This window comes from Orycteropus afer, unplaced genomic scaffold (assembly GCF_000298275.1).
Source record: "Orycteropus afer afer isolate SDZICR_OR568_19922 unplaced genomic scaffold, OryAfe1.0 scaffold00068, whole genome shotgun sequence".
Lineage (NCBI taxonomy): Eukaryota > Metazoa > Chordata > Mammalia > Tubulidentata > Orycteropodidae > Orycteropus > Orycteropus afer.
In genome coordinates this window covers 8741412-8763553 of record NW_006921655.1, presented here as the reverse complement: position 1 = coordinate 8763553, position 22142 = coordinate 8741412, and the positions used below count along the sequence as shown (strand labels likewise).

At 37.4% G+C, this 22142-nt stretch overlaps 1 protein-coding gene across 1 annotated transcript in view; it reads right to left on the bottom strand.

The window, feature by feature from the left end:
* Positions 1–22142, bottom strand: part of DPH6 (diphthamine biosynthesis 6) — a 239484-nt gene that overhangs the window by 67257 nt on the left and 150085 nt on the right. The window contains exon 5 of the mRNA XM_007940474.2: positions 17479–17597. Coding sequence (XP_007938665.1) covers positions 17479–17597 — 119 coding nt within the window. The remainder of the gene's footprint in view (positions 1–17478; positions 17598–22142) is intronic.

Below are 22142 nucleotides of genomic sequence, written 5' to 3'. Positions count from 1 at the left end.
ATATGGATGGATAGATAGGTGGACAGGCTAAACAATTAGGTATGTCTAAATGGGGAGTGTATCCAAGATCATATATAGGGTTGGCAGACAATGGTTCTATAAGTTTATGTGAGTGATCAGAATTCCCAGGTAAAAAAAAAAAGATATATGCAACAAATAAGTTGTTGGCCATGCAAAATTCTATCATGTGATGTCTGTTATTTTCATCACTGAGGCCATATTTTCCAACTACCAATGCTTCTTCTTTGTTTCCAACTTTTGTACTCCAAATACCAGTAATTATCAATACATCTTAATTGCATGTTGGGTCAATTTCAGACTCTAGAACTTGGTAAAAATCTTTAATTTCCTCATCTTTGGCTTTAGTGGTTTGTGTGTAATTTGAATAATAGTAGTATTAACTGATCTTCCTTGTAGGTGTTTGGGTATTATCTTATCTCTGACAGCATCATTCTTCAGTATAGATATAACTCCTTCCAGTAGTCTTCAAATGGCACTATTTCTTGTCCTTTCATTGGTCTGGTCATTCTCCAACCAATGAATTATAGTTGTTTATGTATCTCATTTTCATGCAAACTTTTCTTTCTTTTAATAAAAATAATCTCTGCTCTTTGTAGGAAAAACAAACAAAAAACCCATGAAAAATAAAATTTAGTTATCTGCTATTAATACATTGCCATTTTCATTTTCAGGCTATTTCTATGAATATCTTTTGCACACACTTGAGGGTCAATTGTTTATCTTGCTTTTTTCTTAAATTACTATCGCTGTAATCCTCATAAACTAAGGTGACTATTACAAAACACAGTATTCCATATTACCTCTGAATGCAACTACCAATCTCATTTGCTGATCTGGTAGCCAGAACGTACCACTGACACATATTAAGGTCAATGTCATATAACAAATAAGACTTTTATTTTAAGTTCTAGTGTTTAGCTGTATCTCACCCACCCTAAATCGTGAATTGGTTTTATGGATTGACATTCAGACCTCTTTATATTTATCCCTATTATTTTTTACTTTATCGTATTTAGCCTCTAGTTTCAATCAGTTAATATGAATCAGGATTCTGATGCTATCATTCAAAGGACTAGCAATCAAACAACCTCTCAGTCAACAGCAAATTCAATCTATAGGCCATTCAAGTACTCATCACATGATTGTTTAAAAGAGTAAAAAGATAGGGTCAAGAAGCAAGGATATAATATGTCAGTAGAAGCTTCTCTACACATTGTTACTGACCTGTTATTAAATGAACGTTAGATTCACTCATTTAACTAATTATGAATTAGTTATTAAGTCATTTGTTTTATCTTACATTCTTTTCAAAGCCTGTTGTTGTTGTTAGGTGCTGTTGAGTCATTTCTGACTCACAGCGACCCCATGCACAGCAGAATGAAACACTGCCCGATCCCGTGCCAGCTCCGTGATCCTTGCTATACTTGAGCCCATCATCATAGCCACCGTGTCAATCCATCTCGTTGAAGGCCTTCCCCTCTTTTGTCGACCCTCCACCCTACCAAGCATGACATCCTTCTCCAGGGAATGGTCCCCTCTCACAACATGACCAAAATAGGTGAGATGAAGTCTGGCCATCCTCGCTTCCAAGGAGCATCTTGGCCACACTTCCTCCAGGACAGATCTATTAGTTCTTTTGGCAGTCCATGGTACCTTCAGCATTCTTTGCCAGCACCACAACTCAAAAGCATCAACTCTTCTTCGGTCTTCCTTATTCATTGTCCAGCTCTCATATGCATAGATCATGGCCTGTGTCAGGCACACTTTAGTCCTCAAGGAGACATTCTTGCTCCTCAGCACTTGAAAGAGTTCCTTCACTTAGTTCCACATAAAACTTGTTATCTTTATACCAAAGTTGTTTTACTGAGAAACAATAAGTAAATTAAATCACAGTTTAAGTATCAAAATAATTCAATACTGAAAAGAATTCTGTAATGAAAAAAAATCTATTTCTAATATGAGTAACACTTTGGTAATCCTGTTATATCTTAATTGCATATTTACGTGCAGTTTTTATGAGTTACGAGTAGCAAAATCAAAACAGTAATTGAATGAGTGGAGGATCTTAGGAGATTAAGGACAGGAGGGTTAATTCTTATCTGTGAAATAATACATTAGTTTGTTAAAGCAGATCTGGGTTTTGCAGAAAAGTTACCCTTGTTAATTTGTAAAAATTCAGGAAGAATGAATTGAAAGAAATTATCGAGAAGATATTGTTCAAATATATGTTGTGTAAGTGAATCTTGAACTCTTCTAGTGAAAGTACGTAGAATGAAGGGAAACAAAGGACAGGAGCAGTTTCCAGATAAACTAATGCTGATAAATTAGAGACACAATGTATTAACTGAATACTACTACCTGTATTCACTTTTCCTGACTGGAGTCTATTATTTGTGAATGCATTCACTGCTATTTGGTTTTAAAAGTACCTATGATTATCTACCTAAAAGACAAGTAGGTAACATGTATCATAAGTTTTTTGCCACTTGATATGTATGCAAACTTCATACTTTAAAAAAAATGCAATTATTGAAACACAGCTGAATGGCCCCAGAACACATGGGCTCCATTAAATTTGCTTACATCTAATTACTCTTGCCAGAGGCAGGTGAGAAATTTATTCTGATAAAACCTTTCTTTATCCTGCAGCCAAAAATAAATAAATAAATGAAATGAAATCTGTGATTTTCAATCTAATTACTATCTGAAACCATTTGTGGTATTTGTACTTTAAGACCTTAGAGAGCTGACTTTGTGCACTAACAATTATAATTGTATTTTTTAGTGCTTAATACAAACAGTTCTCCCTAGAAAAAATTACTGTAAGTCATCATCAGTGTCAACTATGAATGCATTTCCTGCATCCTTCAAGCTAAACATTTTAAGATAAGCTAAAATCACTGTTACTTAGAAATTGTGTTTCAACTCCAATTTCCCAAAACATGTAACTATATATGATTTTTATTATTTAACAAATTAAATAATAATGTGAGACTTAACAAGTGCAGTGCAGGAAACCCAAAAGCCCCAAGACTAAACCACATTTTAGATACCAACTTTGACAAATTTGTCAACCAAGGTCCACAATTACATTTCTATTGAAAACCACAGATTTTCATTTTCTTGCCTATATTCAATATATTGCACATGAAACACTCTCACTAGTTTTTAAAGGTAGAGAAGAGAAAGAGATGTGTGCTGGACTTATGTTGCAGCACAGTGATACTATGCCTAAGACTCTTCTTACCCAAACAGGAAAATAAAAACAAATGAAGCATCTGAGAATAACACTTAAGTTCACTTGTTCACATACCTTGTCACTGAGTCCATTTTGACCTCTAGCCATATGACAGAGTGGGATGCCCCACAGAGTTTCCTTGACTAATATTTACAGAAGCAGATTGGCAGGCCTTTCTCCTATGGAGCCACTGAGTTGGTTGGAACTATTAACCTTTCAGTAAGCAATCTAGCACTTACCCATTTGTACCAGGGTTCCCTTCACATACATTGTAGCATATCAAAAGGCACTTGTAATTACACCTATACCTAATAATAATAACATCTAGCAACAATTATATTATCTAGCAATAATAGTAACAATGCTTGTAGTATGTAAAATAGTTCAAAAAACTTTTACACATACAGTCCCATTTTAGTAGTAAATATTTAGCAGGATAAATTTAATAACATTAGTTTCACTGATAAGAAAACACCAAACCAAAAAACAAACCCAACGCTGTCAAATGATTCCAACAGAGTAGAACTGCTCCATAGGGTTCCCAAGGCTGTAATCTCTACAGAAGCAGACTGTTACATCTTCCTCCCACAGAGTGCCTGGTAGGTTTGAACTGCCAACCTTTCAGTTAGCAGGTGAGCACTTAACCACTGCACAACCATTTGTTGTTGTTGTTGTTGTTATGTGCCATTGAGTCATGGAGGCTCTGAAAATGGAGGCCCTAAGGTTAAATGAAGTGTCTAAGTTACAAGTCTGAGAAGTGGCATAATCAGGCCTTGAAATGACATTTTGACTTTGAGTCCAGTTGTCTTTCCAAAAAGATCATCTAAAACCATAATAAAATTAAAAAACAAAACAAAACAAAACAAAAACATTCCTTATACTAAGGCAAAGGAGCTCTGGTAGCATAGTGCCTAAAGCACTTGACTGCTCACCAGAAGGCTGGTGGTTCAAACCCACCAGCCACTCCTCAGAAGGAAGGTTGGACAATCTACTTTCGTAGTGAGACCGCCTTGGAAACCCAAGGAGGGGTCTCTGTGAGTCGGGGCCGACTTGACGGCACATAACAACAACAACATACTAAGGCAAACCAAACCCACTGCCATCAAGTCAATTCTGACTCATAGTGATCCTATGGGACAGAGTAGAACTGCCCCATAGGGTTTCCAAGGCTGTAAATCTTTACTGGAAGCAGACTGCCTCATCCTTCTCATAGAGCAGCTGGTGTGGTGAAACCAGCAACTTGTGGTTAGCATCCTAATGCTTTAAGCACAGCACAGCCAGGTGCATGAACAGTAATGTGGTACAGGCTATAAAGGGCAGATTTACATGGTCTATTCCTGGAAAAACTTTGTTAAAAGAGTTAGTGGGAAAAAATGAGGATGAACAATTTAATATCAGACATACAAAAAAAAATCTAAGGGATAATGCACTAGATTATTATAACAAGCAGAGAGTGGTCCTCAATATTGTCTGCCTTTTAGAATCACTTGGTGTGCTTTCAGCAAATAACCAATACCTATGGCCCACCTCAAACCCACCAGCCACTCCTTGGAAGGAAGGTTGGGCATTGCTACTTCCGCAGTGATACTGCCTCAGAAACCCAAGGAGGGGTCGCTATGAGTCGGGGCCAACTTGATGGCAAATAACAACAACAACAACAACATGGCCCACCTCAGAAAAATCAGATCAAAATATCTGGGAATATCTGGGAGTGGAGCACAGATATCAGTATTTGTACTACATATAAACATCTCAGGAGATTTTAATGTGTAGCTGTGGTTGAGAACCAAAGATAGGGGTTAATGTTAATAGGTAGTTGAGCAAAATATGGACAAGTGTTTAACTACTATAGGCAGTTGAACACAAAGTGTAGATGTATAATAAAATTAGAGGAATGTAAGAGAAGAAAAAAAAATCCCTATATGATGTTTAAAGTGAGTGAATTGGGAAATATTTCATGGAAGAGTATACAGCTTATTTATACTCCTGAAAGAAGGGCCAAGCTTCCAGACACACTGTTTGCTGCAATGGGATTTTTGGTCATCATTTACTATCCTCTTGAGTAGGTTTTTCAGATCAAATCTGTCACAGAGCTCTCAGACCATGCACAGGTACCATCAGAAATTAACGCAATGAACACAATAGGAAAAAAGAGAAATGAGTCTGATTTTGGGGATGAGAATGCAGGAAGCTGCTGAATGAAATTGAAAGCATTCTCTGCTTCCTGGGAGGAGGGGGAAGAAGGGGATAGAAAATGTTGAATTATTACACATACATCCAGGCATGCAAATAAAAAGTAACTTAAGAAAGGAGAAAATTCAAACTAGCTACCAACATGTGTTAGCTTTCATATATTAAGGCAAAAGAAACATAATCTGGGTTTAGGAAAAAAAAAAAGTTTTGAAATACAATTCCTGAGACAGGGTCTTGATATATTCCATCTGAAGGACTTATAAAGAAAATAAAGGGGTCCAATACCAGAGAAGTTATGACATAAAATAACCGGTGGCAAGCAACAAAATCTAGTCACATATGTAGTTGTGCCAGACTTGTTTTGCAAATTAAACTATTAAATGCAAAGGACAGAATTCATTTTTGAAATAGGATATATGTAACCAATAATAATAATAATAATAGCAACACCACCCCTATGAGTTCAAATTATAAGGACTAGAAAATGAGGGGAGGTAACGGGTTGGAAAAAATAAAGGGTGATTGATGGTGACTGACAAGCACATAAATAGGTACAGGCAAAGGATTCAAATTCTTTTAATCTAAGTTTGAAGAAATAAGAACTGTATGGAGACAACTTTTCAAAGCAGGAGAATCAGTAGAATTCTCCTAAGCAGAAAGGCAAGTCTCCAGGCTTTAAAATCTTGAAGACACCCAGCTAACAATGAAACTCCTGAACCAGAGTGAGAACAGGGGTGGCAAACATTTTCTGTAACTTAAACTCACTGCCCTGGAGTCAGATACGACTCATAGCGACCCCTCTTGGGTTTCCGAGGAGGTATCATTATGGAAGTAGACTGCCCAATCTTCCTTCTAAGGAATGGCTGGTGGGTTTGAACCATCAGCCTTCTGGTTAGCAGTCAAGTACCTTAGGTACTATGCCACCAGAGCCCCCTATACTTTCTGTAAAGGGACTGACAAAATATTCTAGACATTATAGGCCCTACCATATTTGTCAGAACTACTTAATTCTGCCATTTTACTGTGAAAGCAGCCATAGAAAATATGTAAACAAACAACATGGATTTGTTCCAATAAACCTTTATTTATATACACAGGCGATGAGATAGATTTATGTAGTTTGGACTTCTGCTTTGTTCTGTACCTTGGCTTCATTTTGGAATCACCTGAAATGATCTAAAAAACAGACAATTAAATCATATTCTGATTGAGTTGGTCTGGGGTGAAATTTGGTCACTGGGATTTTTAAATGATCCACTGATGACTCTGATGTATAGCCAAGGTTGAAAACCACTGTTCATTCTGGCCAACAGTTAATGGGTTTGGCTGCTAACTGAAAGATTGGAGGTTTGAGCCCATACACAGATATACTGGAAGAAAGACCTGGAGATCTACTTCTGAAAACTCAGCCATTGAAAACCCTTTGGAAACCAGTACACCAGTGTTTCCTGCAGCACTTTCACAATAGCCAACATGTGGAAACAACAGAAATGTCAATAGATGAATGGAGAACCAAAATGTAGTCTACACATACAAGGGGGTATTACATGGCCATAAAGACAAATGAAGTTCTGATCCATGCCACAATTTGTGTTGTTGTTATGTTCCATCGAGTCGGACCTGACTCATAGCGACCCTCCCCTTGGGTTTCTGAGGCAGTATCACTACGGAAGTAGATTGCCCCGTCTTCCTTCCAAGGAGTGGCTAGTGGGTTTGAACCGCCAGCCTTCTGGTTAGCAGTCAAGTGCCTTAGGCACTATGCTACCAGAGCTCCATGCCACAATAGATGTACCTCAGAAACAAGTGGAAAGAAATAAATCAGTCACAAAAGGACAAATACTGTATGTTCTCACTGATATGAAATAAGTAAATACATAGAAACAAAAGATTATGAATGCTTACCAAGACTGGGGAGGGGGGAAGAGAAAAAGGAGACTTTTTGTTTGGAGGGCATTGAGCTTATGTTAATAGTGGTGGAATATTTTGGAAAAGGATAGCCATAATGGTGGTTAAGGAGCTCTGGTGGCGTAGTGCCTAAGAGACTTGACTGCTAACGAGAAGGCTGGCAGTTCAAATCCACCAGCCACTCCTTGTAAGGAAGGTTGGGCAATCTACTTCTGTAGCAATACAACCTCGGAAGCCCAAGCACAGGCTGCTAAGTTGGATCCGACTCAATGGCAGTGAGTATGATACAACATGTTTCTTCAGAACAACACAGTGCTATACCTTTGTCTGTCCAATTCCAACAGGCTATAACATAGGAAAGACAAATCTGCTTTATATGTGGTAACCTGGGTCACCAGAGAACAAATATAAAAGCCATACTGACCAATAATGCCCTATCACAATTTAGGGTCACTATGTTATTATTCATAGTAACCCTATGTACAACAGAACGAAACACTGCTCGTTCTTGTGCCATCTGCACAGCTGGTGCTATGATTGAGCCCACTGTTGCAGTCACTGGGCCAGTCTGTCTTGTAAAGGTCTTCTTCTTCTTTACTGACCCTCACTTTACCAAGCAGGATGTTCTGCTCCAGGGATGGTTCCTTCTGATAACATGTCCAAAGTATGTGACATGAAATCTCTTCATCCTTGCTTCTAAGGAGAGTTCTGCTTGTACTTCTTCCAAGATAGATTTGTTCATTCTTTTGGCAGTCCATGGTATATTTAATATTTTTTGCCAATACCATAATTCAAAGGCAATAATTCTTCTTCTGTCTTCCTTATTCATTGTCCTGCTTTCACAGGCATATGAGGTAATTGAAAATACCATGGCTTAATCTACACGGTAACATCTTTTCTTTTTAACAATTTAAAGAAGGATTTTGCAGCAGATTTGCCCAATGCAATTTGTCATTTGATTTATTTTTTTTTTTCTAAATTGTGATGTGGGTTAAAGTTTACAGAGTAATTTTGTTTCAAATTCAACAGTTCATAATATTTTGTTTTGCAATATTGACCGCAATCCCTACAGTGTTAATAGTTCTCTTCCCACTTCCTCTCTGGGGTTATTTTTTCCTCTACTCCTTCTTTCCTATGAAGTCTGGACCTCTGAGCAGAGTCCCTGCACAAATAAATGCTATCTTCTGATCTCCCATGGTTGACTGTTCTAAGTAGTGTACCTACCTGATGTAACTATTTACTGTATAGGCTTGAGAGGATGCTTTTCAGTATTTCAGTGTTTTTAAATTTATTGAGGCTTATCTGGTGTCCGTTATGGTCTATCCTGGAGAACGTTTCATGTGTGCTGGAAAAGAATGCATATTGTGTTGTTGTTGGGTAAAGTGTTCTGTAGATGTCTATAAGGCCAAGTTGGCTGATTGTATTGTTCAATTCTTCTGCATCTTTTTTGAGTTTCTTTCTAGTTGTTCTATCTTTTATTGAAATTGGTATATTAAAGTCTCTTATTACTATGGAGTCATATATTTGTCTTTTCAATTCTGTTAATGTCTGCTTTATATATTTAGTGCTCTTTCATTGGGTGCGTAGATATTTATTATGGTCATGTCCTCTTGTTCAGGTGATCCTTTAATCATTACATAATGTCATTCCTTGTCTCTTATGGTTGTTTTTGTCTTAAAGTCTATTTTATAAGAAATTAATATTGCCACTCCTGCTGTCTTTTGGGTGCCATTTGCTTGGTATATCTTTTTCCAACCTTTGATTTTAGTCTATTTTTTTACATTGTGTCTCTTGTAGACAGCATATTGATGGGTCATGTTTTCTTATCCAGTCTGCAACACTTTTTTCTTTCTTTCTTTTTTTAATTGTGCTTTTGGTGCCAATTTATAAAGCAAACTTGTTTCATATTCAACAGTTTATGCACATCTGATTTTACTGCCCCAATTATTGTCCCCAACCACAAAAACCTCTCCTCCCCCTCCTCTTTGTGACCATCCCCTCCCTCTCCTCTCTGTGACCATCCCCTCCCTATGCCGTTCTTATCTACACATTCCTGTCTGTCCAGCTTTCCCTCCAAGTGAATGCTACCCCTCTGGTGTCTCATGGCTGACTGATCCAAGGGGTGCATCTCCCTAGAGTAGGTGGGTGCATTTTATGTGGACTCTGATGGTCTGTTTTCTGAGACATTGTGGTGGTATATTTATGTTTAATTTGTGGTTGTGTGTTGGTGTGATTTGTGTAAGATTTTTTTTTTTCTTCTTTTATTTATTTAGATATATCTGTGTGAGCAGGGTATGTGCTCCTCTATTCACTAGCTGTTAGCACTTAGGCACTCATTTCCTGTCTCCTGATGGGTATAATAGAGAACGAAAGCATATGCACAGATCTCTGTTAGCTGCTCATAAAGAGCAGTTGAGGGTGAGTGGAGGTGGCTGCCATCTATCATTGGCAAATTGCTGTAAAAGCAAGTGGTGGCCCTCACTCAGTGGTTAGGGCTGCAGGAGGTGCAGGTATGGTTGGGTTGTGTGGCAATGGTAGCTGACTCCCACTCACACAATAAATAAATAAACCACCAAAAAAACAAAAATAAGAGAACAAAAACTCAAACTGCATAAACAAATAGGAACAATCACAAAAAAAGAAATAAAATTAATAAGAAGAAAATATTTTAAAATATATTTAAAAAGGATAAAAGAAAGATAACGTGAAAAAGTGGGGGGAAAAAGCCCCAATATCTGGGGAGGCAGGAATGAGAGGAAAGAGCAAGAGTAAAAGAATGGGGAAAATTGCCAAAGGAAAAACAAGGGGTGGTAAGAATCAAAAGAATGAAAAAAGAAGGGAATGAGGAAAAGGGAAGAGAAACAAACAAACAGAAATAACAAGAACCAGGGATGGGAAAGAGAAAAAAGAAAACTCAGAAAAGAGGAAAATAAAAAATAATTTTAAAACAAACAAACAAAAACAAAACTGTGGGGGATGGGGCACGGCACCAAGGGTCTGCCAGGGCACAGACCAGGATGGAACCCCTGCGGGTCAAGAAAGTGGGTGGAGGCAGAGGGATGGCCATACCCCTGTTCACCAAGAGGGTGAGGGACACTAGAGTAACAAGAGGAATATTGCAGCTCTCCAGTCATCAGTCTCTAGTGCATTTTCCCGTGTTGTACTAGGCAGGTGAAGCCCACTCCCAGGTTGCAGTCTAAGCAAGACAGCCATCTGCACACACTCAGAACCGTTGCACTGGCTGCTTGCAAGCATCCAAAATAGCTACACCCTTAGGACAGCTGCCAGCAATCCACAGACCTCCTGACCCCTTCCTTGCTGTTCTCCCTTCTGGTTGTCAGTCATCAATGCAGTCCTTGCCCATTCAGCCTTGGTAAGCAGAACCAATTCTCAGGTTACTATTGGGACATATTCAGAATGGCTGTGCCCTCAGGAAAGTCAGCTGTCCGCAGCTCTGTTTGTCTCTTTACTCACTCTTTCACTCAGCTTCTTCTACTAATTGGTATTTGGGAGCTCTGGTAGCATAGTGCCTAAGGCATTTGACTGCTAACCAGAAGGCTGGTGGTTCAAACCCACCAGTCACTCCTTGGAAGGAAGGTTGGGCAATCTACTTCCGTAGTGATACTGCCTCGGCAACAGAAGGAGGGGTCGCTGTGAGTTGGGTCCGACTTGATGGGACATAACAACTAGTAGGTATTTAATCTACCTCTTTATCCTTCCTTTCAAAGCTCAGGGTTCCATGATCGTCTTCTGTATTGGTTTCTCATCGCTTTATTGCAGAAGATCTGAGTAGTTTCTCTTGCCTATTCTACCATCTTGCCAGATCCATAGGGTTTTCATTAGCTAATTTTCAGAAGTGGATTACCAGGCCTTTCTTCCTAGATTTGTCTTATTCTGGGAGCTCTGCTGAAACCTGTACACCATGGCTGACCCTTGCTACTATTTGAAATGTCAGTCTCATAGCTTACAGCATCATAGCAACACACAAGATATCACAGTACAACAAAATGAGAAACTGACTCACTTTTCAGTGTGTGGCTTATGGTTTACATTTTATTTCTATAAGTTATCACAGTCTGCCTTCAAATAATATTGTAATACATCATGTATACTGTAAGAATCTTAACATATTTTCATTTCCTTCTCCTGTCATTTTTGTTTTTATAAGTATATATATTATTTTCCATGTGTTTTAAATCCTGTAATACATTTTTTTTTTTTATTGTGATTTGGGTGAAAATTTACAGAGCAAGTTCACTTTCCATACAGCAGTTCACATACACTTTGTCTCATGTCTCATGACATTGACCACAATTTACCACAATGCAACAGCTCCCCTTCCACTTCCTTCCAACAGTCACCTCTTCCCTGTGTCTATCCCTCCATGCACCTCTGCCACCTGAGCTGTCTTCCTGTGCATAAACAGCCCTTCTTTCTCCCATGATAAACCTTGTAATACATTATTTTTGCTTTAAATAACATACTTTACATTTTACAGAGATTCAAAAAAATATGAGAAAAATATTTTATCTTTATCTACTATATTTACCATTTATATTGCTCTTTATACCCTTTATAGATTCAAATTTCCATCAATTATATTTTCCTTCTGGTCTGAAGATGATGAATCTGCCCAACTTTTGTACATCTGAAAATGTTTTTATTTGATATTCATTTTTGAAAGTTATTTTTACTGGGTATAGAATTCTTGGCTGACTTTAATTGTATGTCAGTACTTTAAAGATGTTTTATTGTGTTCTGCTTCACACAGTTTCTCAAGAAAGATTTTGTAATTATCTGTGTGTCTCTGTACAAAGTCATATTTAGCTGAGTGCTTTTAAGATTTTCTCTTTATCACTGGTTTTCAGAAATTTGATCATAATAGGCTTTAAATTTTTTCCATGTTCTTCTATTTGGGCTCATTGAAATTTTGGATCTACAGGTTTATAGTTTTCATTAAATTGGGAAATTTTTTCACTATTATTTCTTCAAATAATCTCCCTTATCCCTTTCCTGGGACTCTAATTACATCTAAGTTGGCTACTTTATATCCCACAGCCCAATGGTGTTGTGTTAATTATTTTCACTCTTTTCTTTTGTTTTTGCTTCATTTTTGACAGTTTCCATTTGCAGTTGAATTGTGGTGTTGGCAAAGAATATTGAAGGTACCATGGACTGTTAGAAGAATAAACAAATCTGTCTTGGAGTAAGTACAGGCTGAATGCTCCTTAGAAGTGAGAATGGCTAGATTTCATCTCTGATACTTTGGTCATGTTGTCAGAAGGACCATTCCCTGGAGAAGGATATCATGCTTGGTAAAGTAGAAGATCAGCGAACAAAGGGAAAATCCTCAACAAGATGGATTGACACTGTAGCTACAACAAAGGGCTCAAGCATAGCAAGGAGTGTAAGGATGGTGTAGGACGGGGCAGTGTTTTGTTTTCTTGTACAGAAGGTTGCCATGAGTCAACGCAGACTTGATGGCACCTAACAAATAACACAATTTGTCTTCAAGTTCACTCATCTTCTCTTTTTCAGTGTCTAATCTGATGTGTATAGTTCATTTCAGATTGTTGTATTTGGATCTTTTTCTTATCTTTCATTTCTCTATCATGATCATGTTTTCTTTCTTTTTTTAAGCAACTGAACAAATTTATGAGAGTTGTTTTAACTTCCTTAACTGCTAAGTTCAAATCTAGGTCTATTTTGAGTAATTTTCTCCTTGTTATAAATCAAATGGTCTTGTTTCTTTGCCTGCCTGGTTATTGGGATCCAGGACATTGTAAATATTTTGTTACTATGTATTAGATTTATAATTTTGAATTTTCCTCTGTGTTCTCTCTCCTGGTGCTGCAATGTGTAAATTACCTCGAGGAAATTAGCATTCACCTCATTTGTTTTCCTTCTCTTAGGGAAATGTCTTTACCAACTCCCTCTTTTAATACTTGCTTCAGGTCTCCACTCAAATTGAGATTTGTTTATGGTAATTTTGTGAATAATGGTCAACAGAATTTCTGAATAAGGAATATGATTTTGCCTAAATCCCTAAAGTCATATTAGAGTCTAAGCTTTTTGCTTATCAGTTGTTGTGTTGTTGTTACGTGCTGTCGAGTTGGACTCGACTCATAGCGACCCCTCCTTGGGTTTCCGAGGAAGTATCCCTACGGAAGTAGATTGCCCCATCTTCCTATGTGACGGCTATTAACTTATTTCTCATAGTTTAAGGGATGTTCCAGGTTGTTCCAGTGCATGTAATTCTCAGGAATTTCAAAGACTGGGCTAGCCCTTGAATTTTAGCTGGATTCTTCAGCCAGCTTCTATTTTTCATACGAGTAACTATAATCCTTAACTCTTCCTGAGTTTCTTCCTCTGAAGAGGCAAGTCTCATGATTTCATCAATAAAATGTACTACCTTGGTCCTAATATTTTCAAGCTCAAGTCTCACCTCACTGGATTATGATGATGAATGCAAATATCTCAGTGGCAATACAGCAAATGTATATTGCATGCCATCTCATGAGAATATAATTTGTGCCTGGCTAGACTCCAAAACTGAAATTAAAAGAAGGTGGTAGCCAGGGCTATTATGGTATTTCCTCTGTCCTTTTTCAGTTCCAGTATAGACTTTCCTTATCAGGTACAGCTATAGCAATCAGAGGAACCACCTTGTATAGTCCTTGATAGAGTATTGTTAAACTACAGGATCTAATGTACCAGCCAGACAGGACTGTTAAAACTGAACAGCAATCTTCTATTGACCACTTGAAATTCTGGATTGCTTGATATTTACTATTAAAGAGAGAATAGGCAATTCCAAGTTTCCCAATTAGCATAGCCAGACAAAACTAGTAGAAGGGCCAGGCTTAATAGGTATTTCCTGTGAAAAGACTAAGAACAACATACTTTATTCATACATATAGTAGTCATGCCAATTGTACATTCAGGTAAAGGTGACAAGACCACAGAATAATAATCAACCTAGCCAGGGAGACCTTGGAAAACAAAGTTCTATTCTGTTATGAGTCAGAACTGATTGATTCAATGACAACTAACACACACAGACATACACATCCTTAGTCCTATCCTACTTCGGTTTTTTCCAACACAGAGTCAGCATACACCACAAGTTTCAACTGTCTCCCACATGGATTAGTATTAACTGAACTCACTATCTGACAATCCTAAGAAGTTCTGCATTCTATGTCCATCATTGTATCTGGCCTAAGATTCCATGCTAGGAGTTGAACAAACAGATCTGACTATTCAGTGTTTTCCAGTTTCTATTGTTAAACTGAGGGAATAAATTCTGTCCCCCTTTAAGAATTTTCCATTTTAAATCATGATCCTCATAAATGAATTTAAATTCCTCTGGAATAGAATAGGGAATTTGCCATAGCACTTAGAAGGTTGTGCTAGAATGTCTCTCCCATCCTCTAAAACTTAGTAATGGTTTCTAAATTCCTTTGTGGAAATTCTATCAATTCCTATTTTTTCCTCCTATTCTTCAAAAGTCACCAAAACAATTCTGCTCAGTCCAGCCAGTTCTCTCTTCTTGTTTTTTCGCTTCTCTCTTTTGGGACCCCTTTCTTTGGGATGGCTTAGAATTTTATTCCATAAAGAAGCACTAAGTATGGTAACTAAACCAACAGGTCTGTTGTTGCCTCCTGAATATTCTCGTGCCTTCTCAAGAACAAGATTACATTTGAGGACTTTTTCCCATCACATCATCATTTGGGTCAATGACATTAAATTATGTGTCTTCCTCATAAAGTCAGTCTAGGGTTATTTGTACTCATACCACTCCTGTTACTGCTTTGAGAGAAGTATTCCACTTATTGTTTGCAGAGGAAATCAGTCAGTTACCCTTCTCAGTGTAAGACTGACAAATCTCAGCCTTAACCTATGATGGCAGGCTAATTCTCGTACCATTCAGAAACATTCAAAATGGACTATCATATCATTTAGAAGTAACTTCTTAACAAAAGCAACACTTTCATTTAACCGTTTCTGGAATAAAAATGTGGCTCCCTGACTATTAATCCTAAGAATCTGTATCAATAATTACATCCTAGGCCTTTTCTGGTGTTATTTATTTATTTATTTATTATAAAGCATTCCCAACTCTTAAACAGAATATTTTCAGCAATGAGTATTCACAGACTTTGGTCTTCAACTATCTGTATGATTTTTTCTAATGATCAACAGTCTTAATTTTGTTACTCTGAGAACAAATATATCTTTCAAGAAGCAGAAGGTTTTTCTGTGATCCATAAAACTGGTCTCACTGCTTTTTCTTCAACTACCATCTGCTTTTTTTTTTTTTTTAAATAAGGGTCCTGTTTTTGCCAGGGCTAACAGCAGCCAAAACTTCATCATGTTTTTTCATCCCTTCTTTTTTCTTATACAGTATTGCATCATATAGATATTTCTATGTCTTTAAAAAGAATGTGCCACTCAGTAAACTTTTCTTTAATACTGTTCCTCAGAATTATTTTCATCTTTGTGAACCTAGAGATAACCAACATATATCACACATGTAATGTTAAAATCAGATCTACACATTTATCATTGACATATCAAGGACTAATTGGCTCTGTTTTATACTCTTTTCAAAATTTAATACAGCTAATTACCATCTCTCATCCCTATACAGAGACACATACAAATTCAAACAAACAGTAAAGGAGTATGCAATATCAGTTATACATTATTACAAAGATGGCAGTAAGGTTACATTCTATGGCTCTGTCTTTCCAATGAAGTCAATTGTCTCTCAGCTCCTAATGTATTTTGTTCTATGACAGGAAAAAGGATACATACATTCTTCCATTAAGGTGTCACATACATTCATTACAGACCTACGCAATCATAGAAAACCCAAAAGAGAGAGTGAGACTGACAGAGACAGAGAGAACACTCTGTATAGATTCACATACCAAATAAATAAGTTGTAAGAACTTTAATCATAAGTTACTGAGCAACTTTTCTCAAAAATGAGAACATTTTTTCTAATAGCTAAGGAGATCAACTGCAGGTCTTCTAAATAAGGTTTTCCGCTAAAGACCACACTTCAGCTTCAACTGGTATAGGTTGGAGTTTGGCAAGGAGAAAAATTATGGGATTTGCACTCTTTGCCTTTCTTTTATTGCTGCTCAAAATATGAATTTAGCTATACAGTCTTTCATAGCTTGAGGTAAATACTCTCAAATTAGGTACATGGTTTAGGCTTTGGGAATCCAGAAGCTGCAGGGCATTTTCTGTAATAGGTTCATGAAATGAATGTATTGGGCTCAAACTCTGTGATTTTTCAAAAAGGAATATAATCATAACAATTCAAAACAAGAAATTAAATTGGTTCATATGTAATATCCATATTGGAATCAGATTACCATCTGCCTGCTGTGTCTATGCTAACTGACCAAATGACAGTCTCTCAAACATGATTTTCTCATCATCCCCTCTAAATACTCACTACTCTCTTTATTTTTGATTTTCTGACATCACAAACAAAGTGAGATGTTTATTTAAGTATTATTCAAAATAGGCTAAAATAATTGAGAAAAATACCATGCATTTTGTCAAATGCACATTTTGCCAAATACAAGCTTCCAAAATCCAAAAATTTATTCTATATTTTCTGTTTCCTATGGACCTGAATTTCAAATCCTATAAAAGAACTTCAATTGAAGGACCATAATACAATATAAATTTTAGAGTCAGTTATATATGTTTTTAAAAAAATGATAAAAGATTCACCATTAACCGCTTTATAAATGGTTATAGACCCTTTTTAAACAATCCTTTCTTTATATATAGGAGCTCTGATGGTACAGTGGTTAAAGCATTCAGCTGCTAACCAAAAGGTTGGCTGTTTGAATATAACAGTTACTCCATGGGAGAAACATGAGGCAGTCTGCTTCCACAAGCTTTTCAGCCTTGGAAATCCTGTACTTTAGGGTCACTATGAGTTGGAATCAACTCAATGGCAGTGGGTTTGAGTTTTTTATACATGGCGCTTCCTCCTTCAGCTTGTAACTCTACAAAGAGTTTCCATTTTTATATTCTAAATTATCCTTCCTTTTTTGTTGTTAACTGGTTATTAGTGAAGTCTGGCTACATACCAAAAGCTGCTACTTTGATGATCACCGCTTGAATGTTAGATGATATCATCTCTCGGAGCAAATCTTCCTGGTTTCTCTGCCAAAGGTAAGCTAGAGGTTGGAGATTAAGCCTTTTACACCTATACAGGAAAAGAAAAGAAAAAAAAAAAACAGATGATATCTTAATGTTCTATACTTGGATCCATAGCAATTACTTTGATTTTTAAACATACTGCATCTCTCAAGGATTGAAGCATTTAAAATACTCTAAAAAACATGTTATGCATAATGAAGTTTACATATACAACATAAACATATTTAATTTCCACAGGCTATGCATAAACAGATAAAAATGAAATCTCCAGACAGATTAAAGATACTACTTTTAGTAAGATACTAAGTTTAAAAATCTATGAGAAAGAGCTTCAAAATACTAACAAGTGATTATTCTCCTTTTCAGAACTTCCTTGGGTATGAAAATGTGAAACAAATGCAAAATAGGCAAAAAAAAATTTATTCTAAATAAAATAAACACATATTATTGACTAATTTTATAATACCTAGATGGTATAGTGGTTAAGGCATTTAGTTGCTAATCAAAAGGTTGGTGGTTTGAACTTACCAGCCACTCCATGGAGGAAAAATGAGGCAGTAGCTTCTGTAAAGATTTACAGTCTTGGATACCCACTGGGGTCTCTCAGTCAGAACTGACTTGACGGCAGGGAGTTTGGTTTAGTTTTTGGTTAAATGAACTATTTTTATTTACTAACTTTGAACTATTTTTGATAATTTGGCTCATGAAAAGAACATAATTAAAACATAAGGTATACCTTGTTGTTGTTGTTGTTATGTGCAGTCAAGTAGGACCTGACTCATAGTGACCCCTCCTTGGCTTTCCGAGGTGGTATTGCTATGGAAATAGATTGCCCCATCTTCCTTCTGAGGAGTACCTGGTGGGTTTGAACCACCAGCCTTCTGGTTAGCAGTCAAGTGCCTTAGGCACTAGGTTACCAGAGCTCCCTGAGTGCTAAATATGTTGCAGGGATATATATTTATATTCTTGCTGTAGTAAAAAGAATATGGATGTTTGAATGAAGACAGATCAGGATTGGAAATCTGGCTCTGCTACTCGTTAGCTTTATGTCTTTGGCAAGTCAACTAAACAGTCTAAGTCCTTGTCTTTAGTTATCTAGTCCACAAATAAGAATAAAAATACCTTCTATCAAAGTTCTTGAGAAGATGAAAAGATTAGTGAGTAAAGTTACCCTTTACTATTCCTTTCCTCATATTCCACATCCACTATGGCATAATGCAGAATCTAATCACTCCTCTCCAACACCACTGCTAAGGCCCTGGTCTGAGCCATCATCATCTATGGAGTCAATATTCTCCAAACTTTTTTCCTTGCTTCCATCCCTGTACCTTTAAAATACACAGCCAATGTAATGTTACCTTTTATTTATTTTTTAATTTTATTGTGATTTGTGTGGAAGTTTACAGAGGAAATTTATCTTCCATACAGTAGTTCACATACACTTCGTGTTAAGACATTGACTGTAATCTCCCACAATGTAACACCTCTCCTCCCACTTCCTCCCCATAGCTACCTCTTCCCTATGTTCTTCCCTCCCATGCACTCCTACCCCTCAAGCTGTCTCCCTGTGCATACACACCCCTTCTATTCTCCCATGATTGATCTCTCCAAGGAGTGTATCTACCTAATGCAAATATTCAGCTCATATGCCTGTCTTTTGATTGGGTGGAAGCCACAGGAGTGGGTTCAATTCTAGATCTGAAGTGCAGCTAGTGGCCATAGTCTCAGTGGGTCCACCAGGCTCTATCAGACCAGCAAACCTGGTCCCTTTGTTTTATGAGCTTGAGTTTTATTCTACATTGTTCTCCCACTCTCTCCAGGATCTCCTACTGAGATCCCCCTCTAACTGGTTAACAGTGATAGCTGGGCATCATCTAGTTCTTCTGGTCTCAAAGTTGTATAGGCTGAGGAATGCATAGTGTACCAGACCCTTGGACTAATTGTTTCCATGCATCTTTGGTTTTCTTCATTCTTCTTTGCTCTGGATGAGGAGAGACCCATCATTGCACCTAGATGGGCACATGCAAGCTTTTCAGATTCCAGTTGCTACTTACCAAAGTAGATGTGGAATGATGTTTTTGTGTAGTATGTTATGCCAATTGAGTGTGATGTCCCCTGCAACCATGGTCCCAAGCCCACAGGTCCAACTACTTGCTCCCACTTTGTAGCTGACTGTGGTCAAGAAATGACTACAATCTTGTCCCTTGTCAAACTCAACTCACTGCTGTCAAGTAGGATCCAACTCATAGTGACCCCTCCTTAGGTTCCTAAGGCAATATCACTATGCAAGTAGATTGCCCAACCTTCCCTCCAAGGAGTGGCTGGTGGGTCTGAACTACTAGCCTGGTTAGCAGTCAAATGCCTTAGGCACTATACCACCAAAATTCTTACACAACATATAAATATACTTGTAGAAACATTGTCTGCCAACCCTATACATGGCTATGGACACACGACCCCCTGCACAGACATACCTATTGCTCAGCCTGTTCACCCATATATCCACCTGTAGATCAATGTTTGCCATCACTGACAATGCAGCACTGTATGTGCAAAAGGGTTCATCTTTGTTGTCTGTATCACCATGCACCTCTCTATGTCTTCCTTTTCCTCAGTGCCACCGTGTTGATCACTCACATTTGGTACACTATCCTTCCCTTCACCCAAATCAATACTTGTCTCCACCTATTTAACAGTGTTCCCTCCACTCTACTCCCACCCCTGGTAACCAACAAAGAAAATTTCCTCCCATATATAAATCTTTGCTTGACTTTTACAATAATGAAATAATACAATATTTGTCCTTCTGTCATTGACTTATTTCACTCAGCATAATGTCCTCCAAGTTCATCCATGTTATATGGTGTTTTGCAGATTCTGCATTATTCTTTAGTGTTGAATAGTATTCCATTGTGTATATGTACTGTAGTTTGGTTATTCATTCTTCTGTTGATGCACATCTAGGTTGTTTCCATCTTTTTGCTATTGTAAATAGTGCTGTGAGGAACATGGGTGTGTGTATATCTGTTCCTGTCCTGGCTCTCACTTCTTTAGGATATGTACCTAGTAATGGAATGGCTGGGTCAAATGGTATTTCTAATTCCAACTTTTTTAGGAATTGTCATACTGCTTTCTATAGTAATTGTATCATTTTACAGTCCTACCAGCAGTGTATGAGAGTCCTAATCTCTCCGCATCCTCACCAGCACTTGTTATTTTCTGTCTTGTTGAACTTTGCTACTAGTGCTGGGGTAAGATGGTATCTCATTGTCATTTTGATTTGCATCTCTCTAATGATCATGAACATTTTTCATGTGTTTATTGGCTGCCTGAATATCTCCTTTGGTGAAGAATTTATTCATGTCTTCTGCCTATTTTTCAATTGGATTATTTCTGTTTTTGTTGTTGAGGTGTTGGAGTTTTCTATATATTCTACAGATAAGTGTCTTGTCAGATATGTCATTCCAAATATTTTTTCCCAATCTATAGGTTCTCTTTTCACTCTTTTGGAGAAGCCTTTGGAAGAACATAAAAATTTAATTTTTAGAAGGTCCCATTCATCTACTTGATCTTCTGCTGTTTGTGCTTTTGAGTTATGTTTAATAGTCTATTTATGGTATATGTTAAAAAAAAAAAAAAAAGTCACTGCTGTTGAGTCGCTTTTGACTCACAGCAACCTCTCCTTGGGTTTCCAAGGAAGTATTTCTACAGAAGTAGATTGCCCAGTCTTTCTTCCAAGGAATGGCTGGTGGGTTTGAACTGCCAGCCTTCTGGTTAGCAGTCAAATGCCTTGGCATTATGCCACCAGAACTCCTATGGGACCCCTAAATTTGCCCCTATTTTTTCCTTGAGGAACTTTATAGTTTTAGGTTTCACATTTAAGTCTTTGATCCATCAGGAGTTAGTTTTTGTGTATAGTGTGAGGCACAGATCTTATTGCATTTTTCTGCAAATGGATATCCAGTTTTGTCAGCACCATTTGTTAAACGGATAATCTCTTCCTCATTTAATGGATTTTAGCCCTTTGTCAAAGATCAGCTGACCATCAGTCAATGGATCTATTTCTGTGTTCTCAATTCATGTGTCTGTTGTTGTATCAATACCAGGCAGCTTTGACTACTTTGGCCGTATAGTAGGTTTTGAGATCTGGGAGTGTGAGACCTCATACTCTATTCTTCTTCTTCAATAGTGCTTTGCTTATCCAAGGCCTCTTTCCTTTCTAAATAAAGTTAGTGATTTTTTTCCTTCTTCCCATATCCTTAAAGAATGTTGATAGGAGCTCTGGGGGTGTGCCTAAGGCATTGACTGCTAACCAGAGGGCTGGCGGTTCAAACCCAGAAGGTAATCCTTGGAAGAAATATTGGGCAATCTACTTCTGCAGTGATACTGCCTCGGAAACCCAAAGAGGTGTTGCTATGAGTCGAATCCAACTCCACAGCAGTGAGTTTAAAGAATGCTGATGCAATATGGATTGGGACTGTACTGAATGTATAGATTGCTTTGAGTAGAATTGACATTTTCACAATGTTCAATCCTATCCATCAGCATGGTATGTTCTTCCATTTATGTAGATCTCTTATGGTTTCTTGAA